Source organism: Daucus carota, chromosome 5 (genome assembly GCF_001625215.2).
Source record: "Daucus carota subsp. sativus chromosome 5, DH1 v3.0, whole genome shotgun sequence".
NCBI classification, from domain to species: Eukaryota; Viridiplantae; Streptophyta; class Magnoliopsida; order Apiales; family Apiaceae; genus Daucus; species Daucus carota.
In genome coordinates, this window is record NC_030385.2 from 6,359,102 (window position 1) to 6,371,692 (window position 12,591).

Below are 12,591 nucleotides of genomic sequence, written 5' to 3' on the forward strand. Positions count from 1 at the left end.
GATTAACAATGTGACTCTGAATTTAGAGTTTATCAAATGTGATCATCTGCAGCGGAGAAACGCTTTCAACGAGGCTGATTATGGGCCATTTATGGCTAAGCTTTTCGGGTTTGGAGATGATCATAGGTGGCGGGCAGCCCGCGAGGATGAGCGGCTACATCATCGCGGTGTCGATGGATCGATTTGAATTATTTTTTTAAACAAGACCCTTCATATAACTCTTTCGAATTCTAACATGTTCTATATCAATACAAACACGAATAATTACATAATTTTTTCTAACTCTAATCCGTTACACGACAAATATCTTTTTTTCATACATATGAATTTATACGAAATATGAAAAATATAATTTAAAATCAATTGAATAATAAATCATCCCATATTAATAACAAAAATAATTTGTCAAAAAAAAATAACAAAGAAATATTTTTAAATAGATAATAAATTGTAAAAACTAAATTTTCGTGAGAAAATGTAATCCATTGGTTAATATAATTTAATTAAAATTCAATTCACTAATATTAAAATACTAATAAAATGATGTTAAAATTTAAATTATAAAAAACAAATCACAAATTATATAACCGCCCGTGCTTCGCACGGGTTAAAGGCTAGTATTATTAAAAAAATCATATTTAGCTAAATTATTATTAGAATATAAAGGATGGGAAAAGATAAGAATAGTGAAACACCATGTGTAAATAAATTATTGAGAAAACATAAAGTGATTGAAAGGGATAATAGACAGTGAAACACTGATGATTATTCATGATAATAAAGGGGAGTAAGTATTTTAGGTGAAAAGTGAAGAAGGAGTGGGGAAATAAAGAAGGAGCGGGACCGGGGGATGGGGAAATAAACACAAGGAAGCTCCAGTCCAAGCAGAGCTACTCTCTAGTCTCTGGTCTCTTCTCGAGTGAGTTCTCCTGTTTGTTAATTCTTACACTAGTAATTTAATTACTGTTATTAGACTTAAGCCTAAATTAGGGCCGACCCCGACCCTCCTCAAATCTATATATCTCTCTCTCTCACTTTGACACGCATTGAAAACGAGTTGAAGGATGGATGGAGATATGTGTGTTTGATCTGAGCAGCAGGTGTTTCGCGTAGATCTGCTCCCCGCTACTAGTTAGTTGCTACTTCTACTTGTCACACTCCAATATTGCTATCATCTTTCCTTTGTTTTGCTCTGATTGCTGATTATTATATCTCTCTTGTTCTTCAGCTCATCTAGATCTATCTACTCTCTCTCTCTCCCTCTCTCTCTCTCTCCCTCTCCTCTCTCTCTCTCTCTCTCTCCCTCTCTCTCTCCCTCTCTCCCTCTCTCCCTCTCTCCCTCTCTCCCTCTCTCTCTCTCTCTCTCTCTCTCTCTCTCCCTCTCTCTCTCCTCCCCACCCGGATCTGCCTCATCCATCGCCTTGTGTGTTAATACTCTGAATCAATTCACTGTTGCTAGTAACGACTACATCTTTATCCTTGTTTACTATTAGGAACTGTCTGCTCTCCATTCATCGCCTCTTCTTCTTCATCCTGCAGCTGCTCGACTAAATTCATTTCTTCCTGACACGAAAAATAAAGCTAAATTAATTTGTTGTTATTACCATGGCATTGGGAAAATATTCTAGGGTCGATGGAAGAAAATCCACCAATTATATCTCATCCATCACTTTTGTCGTCTTTGTTGCGCTTTGTTTGCTTGGCGTGTGGATAATGACGTCGTCGTCATCATCATCCATCGTCCCTCTTAAGAATGTACTTGACAGTGAGACTGAGGTGAAGCAGAGCACCCAAGTTAGCGAGACAAATGTGGTGGTCGACACACCCACTCAGAGCAACGTAAACACTGACAACCAGTCCAAGCAGTTTGAGGATAATCCTGGGGATTTACCTGAGGATGCAACCAAGGGGGATATCACCACTACGGAGAGCCCAGTGGATTCTGATGGCAAAAAATCTGATGAGTCCAAGGCTACAAATGAAGCTCAAAGTCAGACACCAGAAGAGAAAAAGGAGGTTTTTCCTTCTGGAGCTCAATCGGAGCTTTCAAATGAAACTGTGACCCAGGATGCCTCATGGGCGACTCAAGCAGCAGAGTCCAACAAGGAAACAACTGGATCTTTAGAATCAGACACAAAAACCGGTTACAGCTGGAAAATTTGCAATGTAACTGCTGGGCCAGATTACATTCCATGCCTTGACAATTTGCAAGCAATCAGGAGCCTTAGATCTACTAAGCATTATGAACATAGGGAGAGGCATTGTCCGGAGGATCCTCCGACCTGCCTTGTTTCTCTTCCCGAAGGATATCAGCGCTCAATTGAGTGGCCCACGAGTAGGGAAAAGGTATAGCATTTAACTTATTACCAGTGCTTTTAATTTTGTGGCTGCGTTTCGATTTCGATCAACAATGTATCAGTGTTTTTTTTAATTGATCTGTTTTTATTTCTATATTTGACGATACCTTTACATGAACTTCCAACTTTGGTACTACAGATCTGGTATCACAATGTTCCACACACAAAGCTAGCAGAAATAAAGGGACACCAAAATTGGGTGAAAGTTGACGGTGAATATCTTACATTTCCTGGGGGAGGGACCCAGTTTAAGCATGGTGCTCTACATTACATTGACTTCATACAACAGGTCAAGAATTTTTTAGTTGCATTATATATTTCAACTGCAAAACATTATCCTAGGTGTACCACATAATATCGTTTATTGTTACTTCTATTTTGTATTTTTATATTTGTTCAGATAATAGTCAGTAGTCACTACTTTGTGCTCGATCATTGTTTTGTTAAATCTTTTATTCTGCTCCTAGTTCAACAACTTTCTTCTCCCAAGTCGGGGGCTTGGGGATGATCTTAGTATAAGATGGCCTTAAAAATTGAAGAGCCAGAATTTTTTTGCAGTTGCAGTTGGTGGTTGTGTACTTTGTAACCTAATACGTTGACTTTGCTGTGGTCATTCTTTGTTTTCTACCCATTCAGTTTCATCATCCTAAAATTTACTCAGCGTCATCATGAATTGAAACTTATTGTTCATATATATATAATTATGCTAGTAGATCACTGGAACTGAAATCCTTTGGACTCTGTCTGACTCTCAATACATCTTATAAAAAAAGTTGAACTCTGACTTGTACAGTAGCCTGAGTGCTTGAAATTCCTGAACCGTCAACATACAACTTTGACAGAGTATCTCTGTACATAGCCAAATATACTGCCACCAAATATGCTTTTTATGGTATCAAAGAAACTTGTGCTTGCACTACTTGAAAAAGGGTTTGATAAATAGCCGTATTGTATCCATTCTAATGCAGTCGTTACTAAATACTAAGTCATTACATGGATTCATTGAATTATTTAACCTTAATTTTAAAGCGAAGTTTAATAAAAGGACTATAGAATATAAAGCGTGCACAGGAGACATTAGAAAAACATTAGAAGTCAGTCTTATTTTGTGACCATAGAGGATAAATAATTAAGCTAGAATGGTAATGTTGACAATATATGGATTGAGGATATGATTTCTTATCAGAAGAGATGTGCACCAAATTTAACTGTATCATGTCATTTTTTATAATTATTTTACTGTCATTACAAGTAGATGTTTAGGTTGTCTTTAGGAGAGATACCAAGAAAATGTTACAAACTTTTCTAAAACAGAAATTTCTATTAGAACAGTAATTTTTTTTTAGTTTTGCTTGTTAAGTAGCTGCTAACCTTCAGAAATTGGCGGGTATTGCTTAAAGACGAGCCTGATTTTTAATGGATGTATGTGTGGTTACTGGTTCCTTCAGATAGTACCTGATATTGCTTGGGGAAAGCGCTCTCGTGTAATATTGGATGTTGGATGTGGGGTTGCTAGCTTTGGAGGTTTTCTTTTCGATAGAGATGTGCTGACCATGTCATTTGCCCCAAAAGATGAACATGAAGCCCAAGTTCAGTTCGCCCTTGAGAGAGGAATTCCAGCTTTATCTGCTGTGATGGGCACAAAGAGACTTCCTTTCCCTGGGAGAGTTTTTGATATCGTTCATTGTGCGCGTTGCAGGGTACCATGGCACATTGAAGGTAATCCTTGATTCATTTGATCATTTACTTATTTCTGATGACTTTGTTTCATAATGGGCGGCTTCTATGTGGAGGCTTGTCCCTCTACTCTTAATTAATGGGTTGCTTGGCATGAAATTTCAGGCGGTAAGCTTCTATTAGAACTGAATCGAATGCTCCGCCCAGGTGGTTTCTTTGTATGGTCTGCTACACCTGTCTACCAGAAACTTGCTGAAGATGTTGAGATTTGGGAAGGTACGAAGTTTCCTTACGTTCCTTTCTTGCCATGTTATGCAACAAGCCTTACATATTCTGTCTTTCTTGTTGCAATTATTGGCAGCAATGAAGAAGCTAACCAAGGCATTGTGCTGGGAACTTATGTCTATTAGCAAAGATAGAGTAAATAAGGTTGGTGTTGCTATATATCAGAAGCCTAGTTCTAACGAGTGCTACGAGACAAGATCTGAGATGGAGCCACCACTATGCAAAGAATTTGATGATCCAAATGCAGCCTGGTATTCTGTGTAGCTGAAAAAAAATTAATCTTCAATGTTAGCTTTTTTCATGGTTGCTCAATTGCATCTTTTTTAATTTCAGGAATGTGCCTTTACAAGCGTGCATACATAAAGTGCCTGTTGGTGCATCAGAGCGAGGGTCACAATGGCCAGAACAGTGGCCTGCAAGAGCGGAGAAGCCACCTTACTGGTTATCAAGTTCACAGGTTGGAGTTTATGGAAAAGCTGCACCCGAGGATTTCACGGCAGACTATGAACATTGGAAACGTGTTGTAACAAAATCATATATCAGTGGAATGGGGATAAATTGGTCTACTGTGAGAAATGTAATGGATATGAGAGCCGTATACGGAGGGTAAGCCAATAATTTTATGTATTTCTGTCTTGATGCTATATTGCTATGTGATAATTTCATGGGCAATATGCATGAATAAGTATGACATTTTCTTTGAGGAATTGGAGTGATTAAGTTCCATCATAAAGACTATATAAATTTTAGGTTTTTCTTTTTCGGCAGATCAATTTCTGATAATGTGTTATTGGGAAATATTAAATTTTTTAGTATGTGACCTGTGCAGGTCTCAAGGCCTACTATATATATAAAAGCTGCCAGTGCCGCAAATCTTTACAAATAAGAACAGTTCTTTATTGATATACACACGCACACACCAGGATTTGAGAGATCACCCTCTCCACACACAACTAGGTGATATTCGTGAGATTACCCACTCCCACACACATTAATATCTTATTCATGCCTACCTCAACCTGCAAACCTTTTTTCCATTTATATTTTATACTCTACCAAGATATTATTTGTTCCAACAAATCCTCTCTTTTATATTTGTAATTGATACAATACACAATTAACTTCACCAAATCCTCCTGAAATTCAGTTTCAGCACGTCCTTTTTTTCAAACCTTTAGTAGAGAGCATTGGTTATGTTTGACTCAAATAAAGGGCCTAACAGTATGATGTTCTAATTATTATATAGCATCAGCTCCCGAGCGGTTTTGCATAATCAAATTTTATTATAATAGTAAAATTTCATAAATACATTTGATATCAGATATTTTACTGGACTTATTTTTAAATTGTTTGTTGAGTTTCTCACATGAAGTTAGTTTACCTGTCTAAATTCAAGCATTTTGTTCCCTTTTTAACTTTAGTTTGGATATATGTGACTTACCTATACCATGATGTACTTGTTATTTGAATAGTGTTACTTTACTGTAAGTGAATATATGTATTGCTGCAGATTTGCTGCTGCTCTGAGAGACATGAATGTTTGGGTCATGAATGTAGTTAACATTGATGCTCCGGACACACTACCTATAATATTTGAAAGAGGGCTATTTGGAATATACCACGACTGGTGCCAGTCATTTAGCACATATCCAAGAACATATGATCTTCTTCATGCAGATCATATCTTCTCCAAGATAAAACAGAAGTGAGCATCTTTTTCATACAACAGCTTACTTGCTTAAAAAGTTTTGCTGTAGATCTTACGAGCACATACCTTGCAAATCCTTATATTTTCCTGGTGTCGCAGATGTAATTTCGAGGCATTTGTGGCAGAGGTTGATCGGATTCTAAGACCAGAAGGACACTTGCTTGTGCGGGACAAAGCAGAGAGCATCAGTGAGTTAGAAAACATGTTTAAGTCTATGCATTGGGAGGTCCGCATGACCTACACTAGGGACAGTGAAGGCCTGCTGTGTGTGAAAAAGAGCATGTGGCGTCCTAATGAGGTGGTGACAATTCCATATGCAATTGCCTAAGAGGGAAAAGGCATGTCGATTCACTTGCATTCTTTCTCATAAAAGGAAGAATAGGTATCATAATTTTGACTGCGTTTTATTATTAAAAGTTGTTTAATAGGTTATTTCTTTGGTCAGTATATCTTAAGCTTAGTCTACTAGTGTTGCCTAGTTTTCAATATTTCTTTGGCACCAAGGGGTTTGCAGACTTTTTGGTTGTTAGTTGCCTCAATTTGGTGACTCAGGGTTCATTAGGTTTGAATATTCTCTGGTCAGGGTTATTGTTTATTGATTATGGTTTCCGTTGTAATATTATAAGAACATATTATAGTACTGATGGATGATGAAAACAATCTTGTTTATGTTATAGAAGATTTGAGAAATGTATTTGTTTGTAATTTCATCTCAACTAATAAACCCAGAAGGCCAAAAGAGATTGTTTTTCATTTTGGGTTATCTAGTTTCTTGCTGAAAAATGATTAGGGGACGATGATATCGGTGGTCTTTGACCAACTTTTAGGTATCGGATTAAAATATCTGTAGTTTTGAATTGCGGTTACTTGGACGGAAGTGAACGGAATGAAATGAGAAAGAACAGAGTGAAAAAATTGTAATTTTTTTTTATGAAAATGGAATAAAGTATGAGAAAAGAATGATTAAAAATGAATGAGTTTAAATTTTCGGAGAAGCAGTTCTTCCAAAATATTTTTCTGAATAGAACAATTGTAATGATGGAAATTATCGTTAATTGAGAGTATAAATATATTTTGTCTGAGTAACAGCAAGCCTTATAAAGGTCATGATTTATAAAAAATAACATCAACTTTAGAGATGACAAGGATATTTTAAAATTTTTTTGGAGATGACAAACATATTTTAGAAAAGAGAATCCTGGGTATGCATATTTAGAAAAGAGTATCCAAGTTATATTGTTCTATGAGTGTTGACCTCAAATGTCACTTTTTAACGCTAAAAAGTTTTTATTGTTATTTTTCGAAAAAATGGTTCCAAGTGTCACTTCAAAACGCAACTTCGTGTTGTGTTGACAAAAACATAATTTCAAGTCCTGTTTTCAGCTCAAAACGTAACTTGGAGTCGTGTTTTAAGCTAAAAACGCAACTTGAAGTCGTGTTTTACTCGGAAAAATCAAAAAACCGCTTTAAGTCATGTTTTGAAGTGATAGTTGGAGCCATTTTTCCATAAAATGACATTCAGACCCATTTGATTTAAAATAGTTACCTTTTGGACCTTTTCTCTATTTCCAGGGGGGAGGTTATTGAGATTATTGTTATATTTTTATATTGGAGGTGCATTTTTCAGCGGAATATCTAAAAAGTAAAGTGCACTTTTTCTACTCGCACTTTACTCAAACACCACTTGCAATACTGTAATTCAAAATCGAGCACTTGCAATATCGATTTTTGTATTTCATTACATTTTGTTGCATTCCGTTAATTTGGGTTTACTCTGTTAATAATTAGAGAGTAAAGTGCACTTTATGTACTCGCACTTTACTTAAGTGATTTTGCGTATTCGCACCTGAACGTAAATTTTCAACTAGAGTATTGCAAGTGATGTTATTGAGTAAAGTGCGAGTACACTCCTTAAATTACTAACGAGTTAACCTAAATTAACGGAATACAACAAAATGTAATGAAATAGAAAGATTAATATTTCAAGTGCTCGATTTTGAATTACAGTATTACAAATGGTGTCCCGTAGAAGTACACCATGTGCACTTTACTCATATCTAAATATGAAGGGTATAAAATGTGATAAGGATGTATATTTTGGAGAAATGTCTATATAAATACAAGCAGAAAAAATAATTCTGAATCTGGATTCTGGAGCTCAACTAAATAAAAGAAAGGAAAAATGCCCTTCTACTCTTTGTTTTTGTGATAATGGTTCATGATAGTCATTTGCTGAACATAAATTGTGATATTTTATTGTGAAAAGAAAAAGAAAATCCTTATGTCTAAATTGCCGATGGAAGTCCATTACAGGGTGAGCAAAAAATCGAATAAATCCGAAATCGAACTAGAACCGTTTAAAACCGTTAAAAACCGAATCGTATAAAACCACACCGAAACCGAAAAAATAAAATCCGAACCCAAAACCGATTACTCGGTTCCGGTTGTAACTAGGAACCGATCCGATCCGATTTTTTTAAATAATATTATATATATATATATATATATAATATATTTATTATTTTTATAATATTTCTATAATATAATTAGGACTCGATTGTGCACACATAAAAAATCTAGTTTTACGGGGTGTATTTGATTGGGATATTAATGGATTGTTTTAGTCGATGTATATTAATCGATTGTATGTGATTTTGATTTTGTGCGGATTATTGATAAAATGCCGCAGAGTTGATAGGATTTAAGCACAATGGTTCAAAATCCCATTAATTTTGATGGGATTTCAAAAAATTTAAAATACACTGAAAAATGCCACAAAACACATAATTTTGAGAAATCCAAAAAAATCATCAACATTTGTATACCATCAGATTTTAATGGATTTTAAACAATCCCAATTGAATATTATCGGATTTTAAAACATAATTTAAAATCCCAATTGAATACCACCAGATTTTATAATATAATCTAAAATCCCAATTGAATACCTCATGATTTTAATGGATTTCAAACAATCCAATCAAATACCTCGGATTTCATGAATAAAAAAATGCTTTAAAATCTCAATTCAATATACCCCTCTCACCGTGTTTTCAGTATAAATTATATTAATAACTAATTACTTTATTAAAAAATAACTAATTACTAAAATCATATGTGTGTGAGTTTTGGAGGGGTTTTAAGAATTGACATTGAACCGAATGTTTTGACTAAACACACAGTAGTAGCATGGAGAAAGATATAGATAGAATTCTATGGACCGAAGAAGCGTTAACTCAACGAGTCACTCAACTCGCTTCACAAATCACCGCTGATTTTGCATCATGTCCATCTCCTCCCATTCTCCTCGGCGTAGCCACCGGCGCTTTTATATTTCTCGCTGACCTCGTCAGGGAAATCAATCTACCCGTATCCGTTGACTTCATTCGAGCTAGTTCTTATGGTTCTTCTACTCATTCCGATGGCGCTCCAAAATTTTCACTCGATGTCAAGCTCAATATCCAAGACAAGCATGTGATTGTGGTATGATAACAACTTCATTTGTTTTTTACAAGTGCACACCACCTGTTTGACATTGGGCGTATATGATTATTATTACTTGCTCATATATGTTTTCCATTCTATTCAATAGCTATGTTATAGAACAAAAACCAAAAATCACAAATATACCAAATTTTAAGGATTTAAGCACAAATTTTTATAAATTTCATTGATTTATACCAAATGCTGATGTGTGAATTGTCATTTTAATAATAATATGACCCCACGTCCGAATATATATGCATCAACAAATCAAAATAAGCCATTTGTCCGCCACGACCCAATTTTTTTGAGAAAAAAAAAAAGGACAAGATTTGGGGTACGTAGCACTACTAGATATGTAGGACAAGATTTGGAGTACGTAGCACTACTAGATATGTAAAGTTTACTTAAAATCATGATTGAATCTGAAAGATAATCTAAAATCCGCATTAAATACCCGAAGATTTTAATTTAAAGACAAATTAAAATCCACATTAAATACCTTAAGATTTTCATGTACGGATTTCATAAATCCTAAAAATCCTTTAGAGTACAACCCTATAAGTCTTGTATCACTAGTTAAGATTTTTCTTACTCAATTATTTGGGAATGGCAGACCTAGAAAGAGGTTTTCAAGGGCCAAGAAAACTATAGTTATTTAACACAAAATGAAATTTCTAGTTACTATATAAGTTGTGCAGTAGTTAAAATTGAAGGTCGCATTGCTAATGAAGTTGAAATATTAAGTAAAGATTTGGATAAATGAAAATTTACCAGTATTTAATGACCTCAAGATGCACTCACCCTCCAAACTATAGCAAACTGCAATAGATTACATGATGAGAAAACCTAAATTGGATACCTGTATCAACAAACAGTTAGATGTTTATTGTTTAAATCTGCATTCTTGTTTTTAAACCTGGTTTTCTTTGTGCATTTGCATGAACATGTATTGGGCTACGATTGTGCGCAATTTCTTAAAATTATTTATAGAAGGCCTAACAAGATGGGCCAAAACATATCCTGGGCTGGTAATAGGTCCACCACTAATGTCAACAAACCTGACACGAAATTAGCAGTAAGGTTAGGCGGCTGAAGTAAGGTCATATTATGATTATCTTTTTTCTGTCCTCTGCTCGTTTTTGCTTGTACCGGAACATCTTAATTATATTTAATGGTTGTTTTGCATTTTGTTTTTGTTAAGATTGTTTGTTGATGCAACAGGTTGAGGACATAATAGATACTGGAAACACATTATGTTGCCTCGTGGCTCACTTGAAAAAGAAGGGGGCGTCCTCCATATCTGTGTGTACTCTCCTTGATAAGCCATCGAGACGAAAGGTTAACTTTGAGCTCGTGGGGAACGGAAAATACTATTGTGGTTTTGAGGTAATTTTATTTTCCATGTCACCTGTTTCTAGAACTATTTGATAAATCAATCTCTTGCAGATATTCTATGTCAATTGATCTTACCCTCAGATACATCCTCTCTACTTGTTCTTTTAAAAGTCACTTTTGGGTGATTAACTTTCACGCTGTGGCAGATGAAAAGATATGGCCCCTCTAAATAGATGAATGTCATAAGCTTTATGCCTGCTAAGCTCTTTACAGTCTCAACCTAATAAAGATGTATGCACTACAATTATATCATGCTTGCAAGGGAATGGATAAATGTACTAGCACAAGTCTCTTATTTTTGTTCTCAATATATTAAAAATTGGGTGGGGGCCATCATAAACTTATATGTATGTTATAATCACTTCCCGCTATAACGTTCTATGAGAAACAAATATCTTTTACAGATCCATCATCTTCTGTTTAGCTTCATACAAACTGAAAAATTTGCAGTAAAGATGGTCCAGCATTCTTTTGTGTTTTTTTTTTGAAGAACTGTGTGATGTTTAAGAAACAAATATAGCTGGTGGTAATGCATTCTATTACCATTTTGACAATGTGTTCAACTAAATCTTTTCACTTGGTGAGTGTTGCAATTTACGATTTTAGCAGATTTTTTTTATATAAATTATATGTTGGCTTGTGCGACTGAAAACATGTTGGAAGACTCGTTTTCGTTATTAGTTCATCAATGTAACAAGAAACTATCCTAAGCTGGGATGATCTTTGATTGAATACATGTTGGAAGACTCATTTTCGTTGTTAGTGCATCAATGTAACAAGAAACTACCCTAAGCTGGGATGATCTTTGATTTCCCTACTAAAATTTTAATGATTTATATATGGTCATATCTTGTTGGGGTAGGTGATCATTTTGCATTCTTGTTTCTATCTCATACTAGTGGCACCTTTGTGTGCCTGCAAGTAGAGATACATCTGTTTGTTGGAATGAAATTCCTACTAAGAGTTGTCATTCCTCACTTGTATCTTTACTATTATTTCTGGCTAATAGGAAACCAGATAACACTATCTTCTCTTCTGTTGGCAGTGCCCGGATTATTTTGTGGTGGGCTATGGACTTGATTTTGCTGAAAGATACAGGAACTTGCGTTTTATTGGGGTTTTAAAGCCTGAAATTTACAAAATGTGATGTTAGAGAACCCAATTCGGGTATCAAAATTCTTCCCAAAAGGCATAGTATTGATAATATGTCGGTTTGGGTTTTAATTAGTGAGATTACTATGAATGCAAACTATTTATTATAGTTAATCGAAAAGTTTTTCTAGTGTGTGTCTATATGACTACACTTCACTTCTGAATCATATGACAGATTTTTATTGGCAGATCTCATCAGTAATGATGACTTTCTCGTATGCAAAAAATGTTCACCAATTAATATTTGACATTATGCCTTGCAACCTCTACCACTTATACGGTTATACCGGACCTACGCATCTGACTGCTGGCTGTAAATGTATTATAAATTCAAAGTTAATAAATAATTTATGAACAAAATATAAATAATCATTTTGACTTGTAATTGAAAATCTGAGCTAAATACAACACCTATCAGAGAATATGAATATATGATACTCATAAAAAAATATGAGTTAAATACGATACAAGTAACATCAGTCCACCAACTGTCGATGAACCAACCATCTATTGATGATACATTACATTGTT

The 12,591-nt window shown here is 35.0% G+C and overlaps 2 protein-coding genes across 2 annotated transcripts; both read left to right on the top strand.

Annotated features, from left to right (window-relative positions):
• Positions 1–810: 810 nt before the first annotated feature.
• LOC108223035 (probable methyltransferase PMT26) lies at positions 811–6,737 on the top strand. Its single transcript, XM_017397080.2, has 8 exons — positions 811–2,346; positions 2,497–2,646; positions 3,806–4,076; positions 4,200–4,310; positions 4,396–4,570; positions 4,653–4,925; positions 5,830–6,024; positions 6,127–6,737. Exons 1-8 carry the CDS (start codon positions 1,606–1,608, stop codon positions 6,353–6,355), a joined length of 2,145 nt encoding a protein of 714 aa, XP_017252569.1. The 5' UTR covers positions 811–1,605; the 3' UTR covers positions 6,356–6,737.
• Positions 6,738–9,169: 2,432 nt separating this feature from the next.
• Positions 9,170–12,190, top strand: LOC108220819 (uncharacterized). Its single transcript, XM_017394679.2, has 3 exons — positions 9,170–9,510; positions 10,735–10,899; positions 11,954–12,190. The coding sequence occupies exons 1-3, from the start codon at positions 9,217–9,219 to the stop codon at positions 12,053–12,055; spliced, it is 561 nt and encodes a 186-aa protein (XP_017250168.1). The 5' UTR covers positions 9,170–9,216; the 3' UTR covers positions 12,056–12,190.
• The last annotated feature ends 401 nt before the right edge of the window (positions 12,191–12,591 follow it).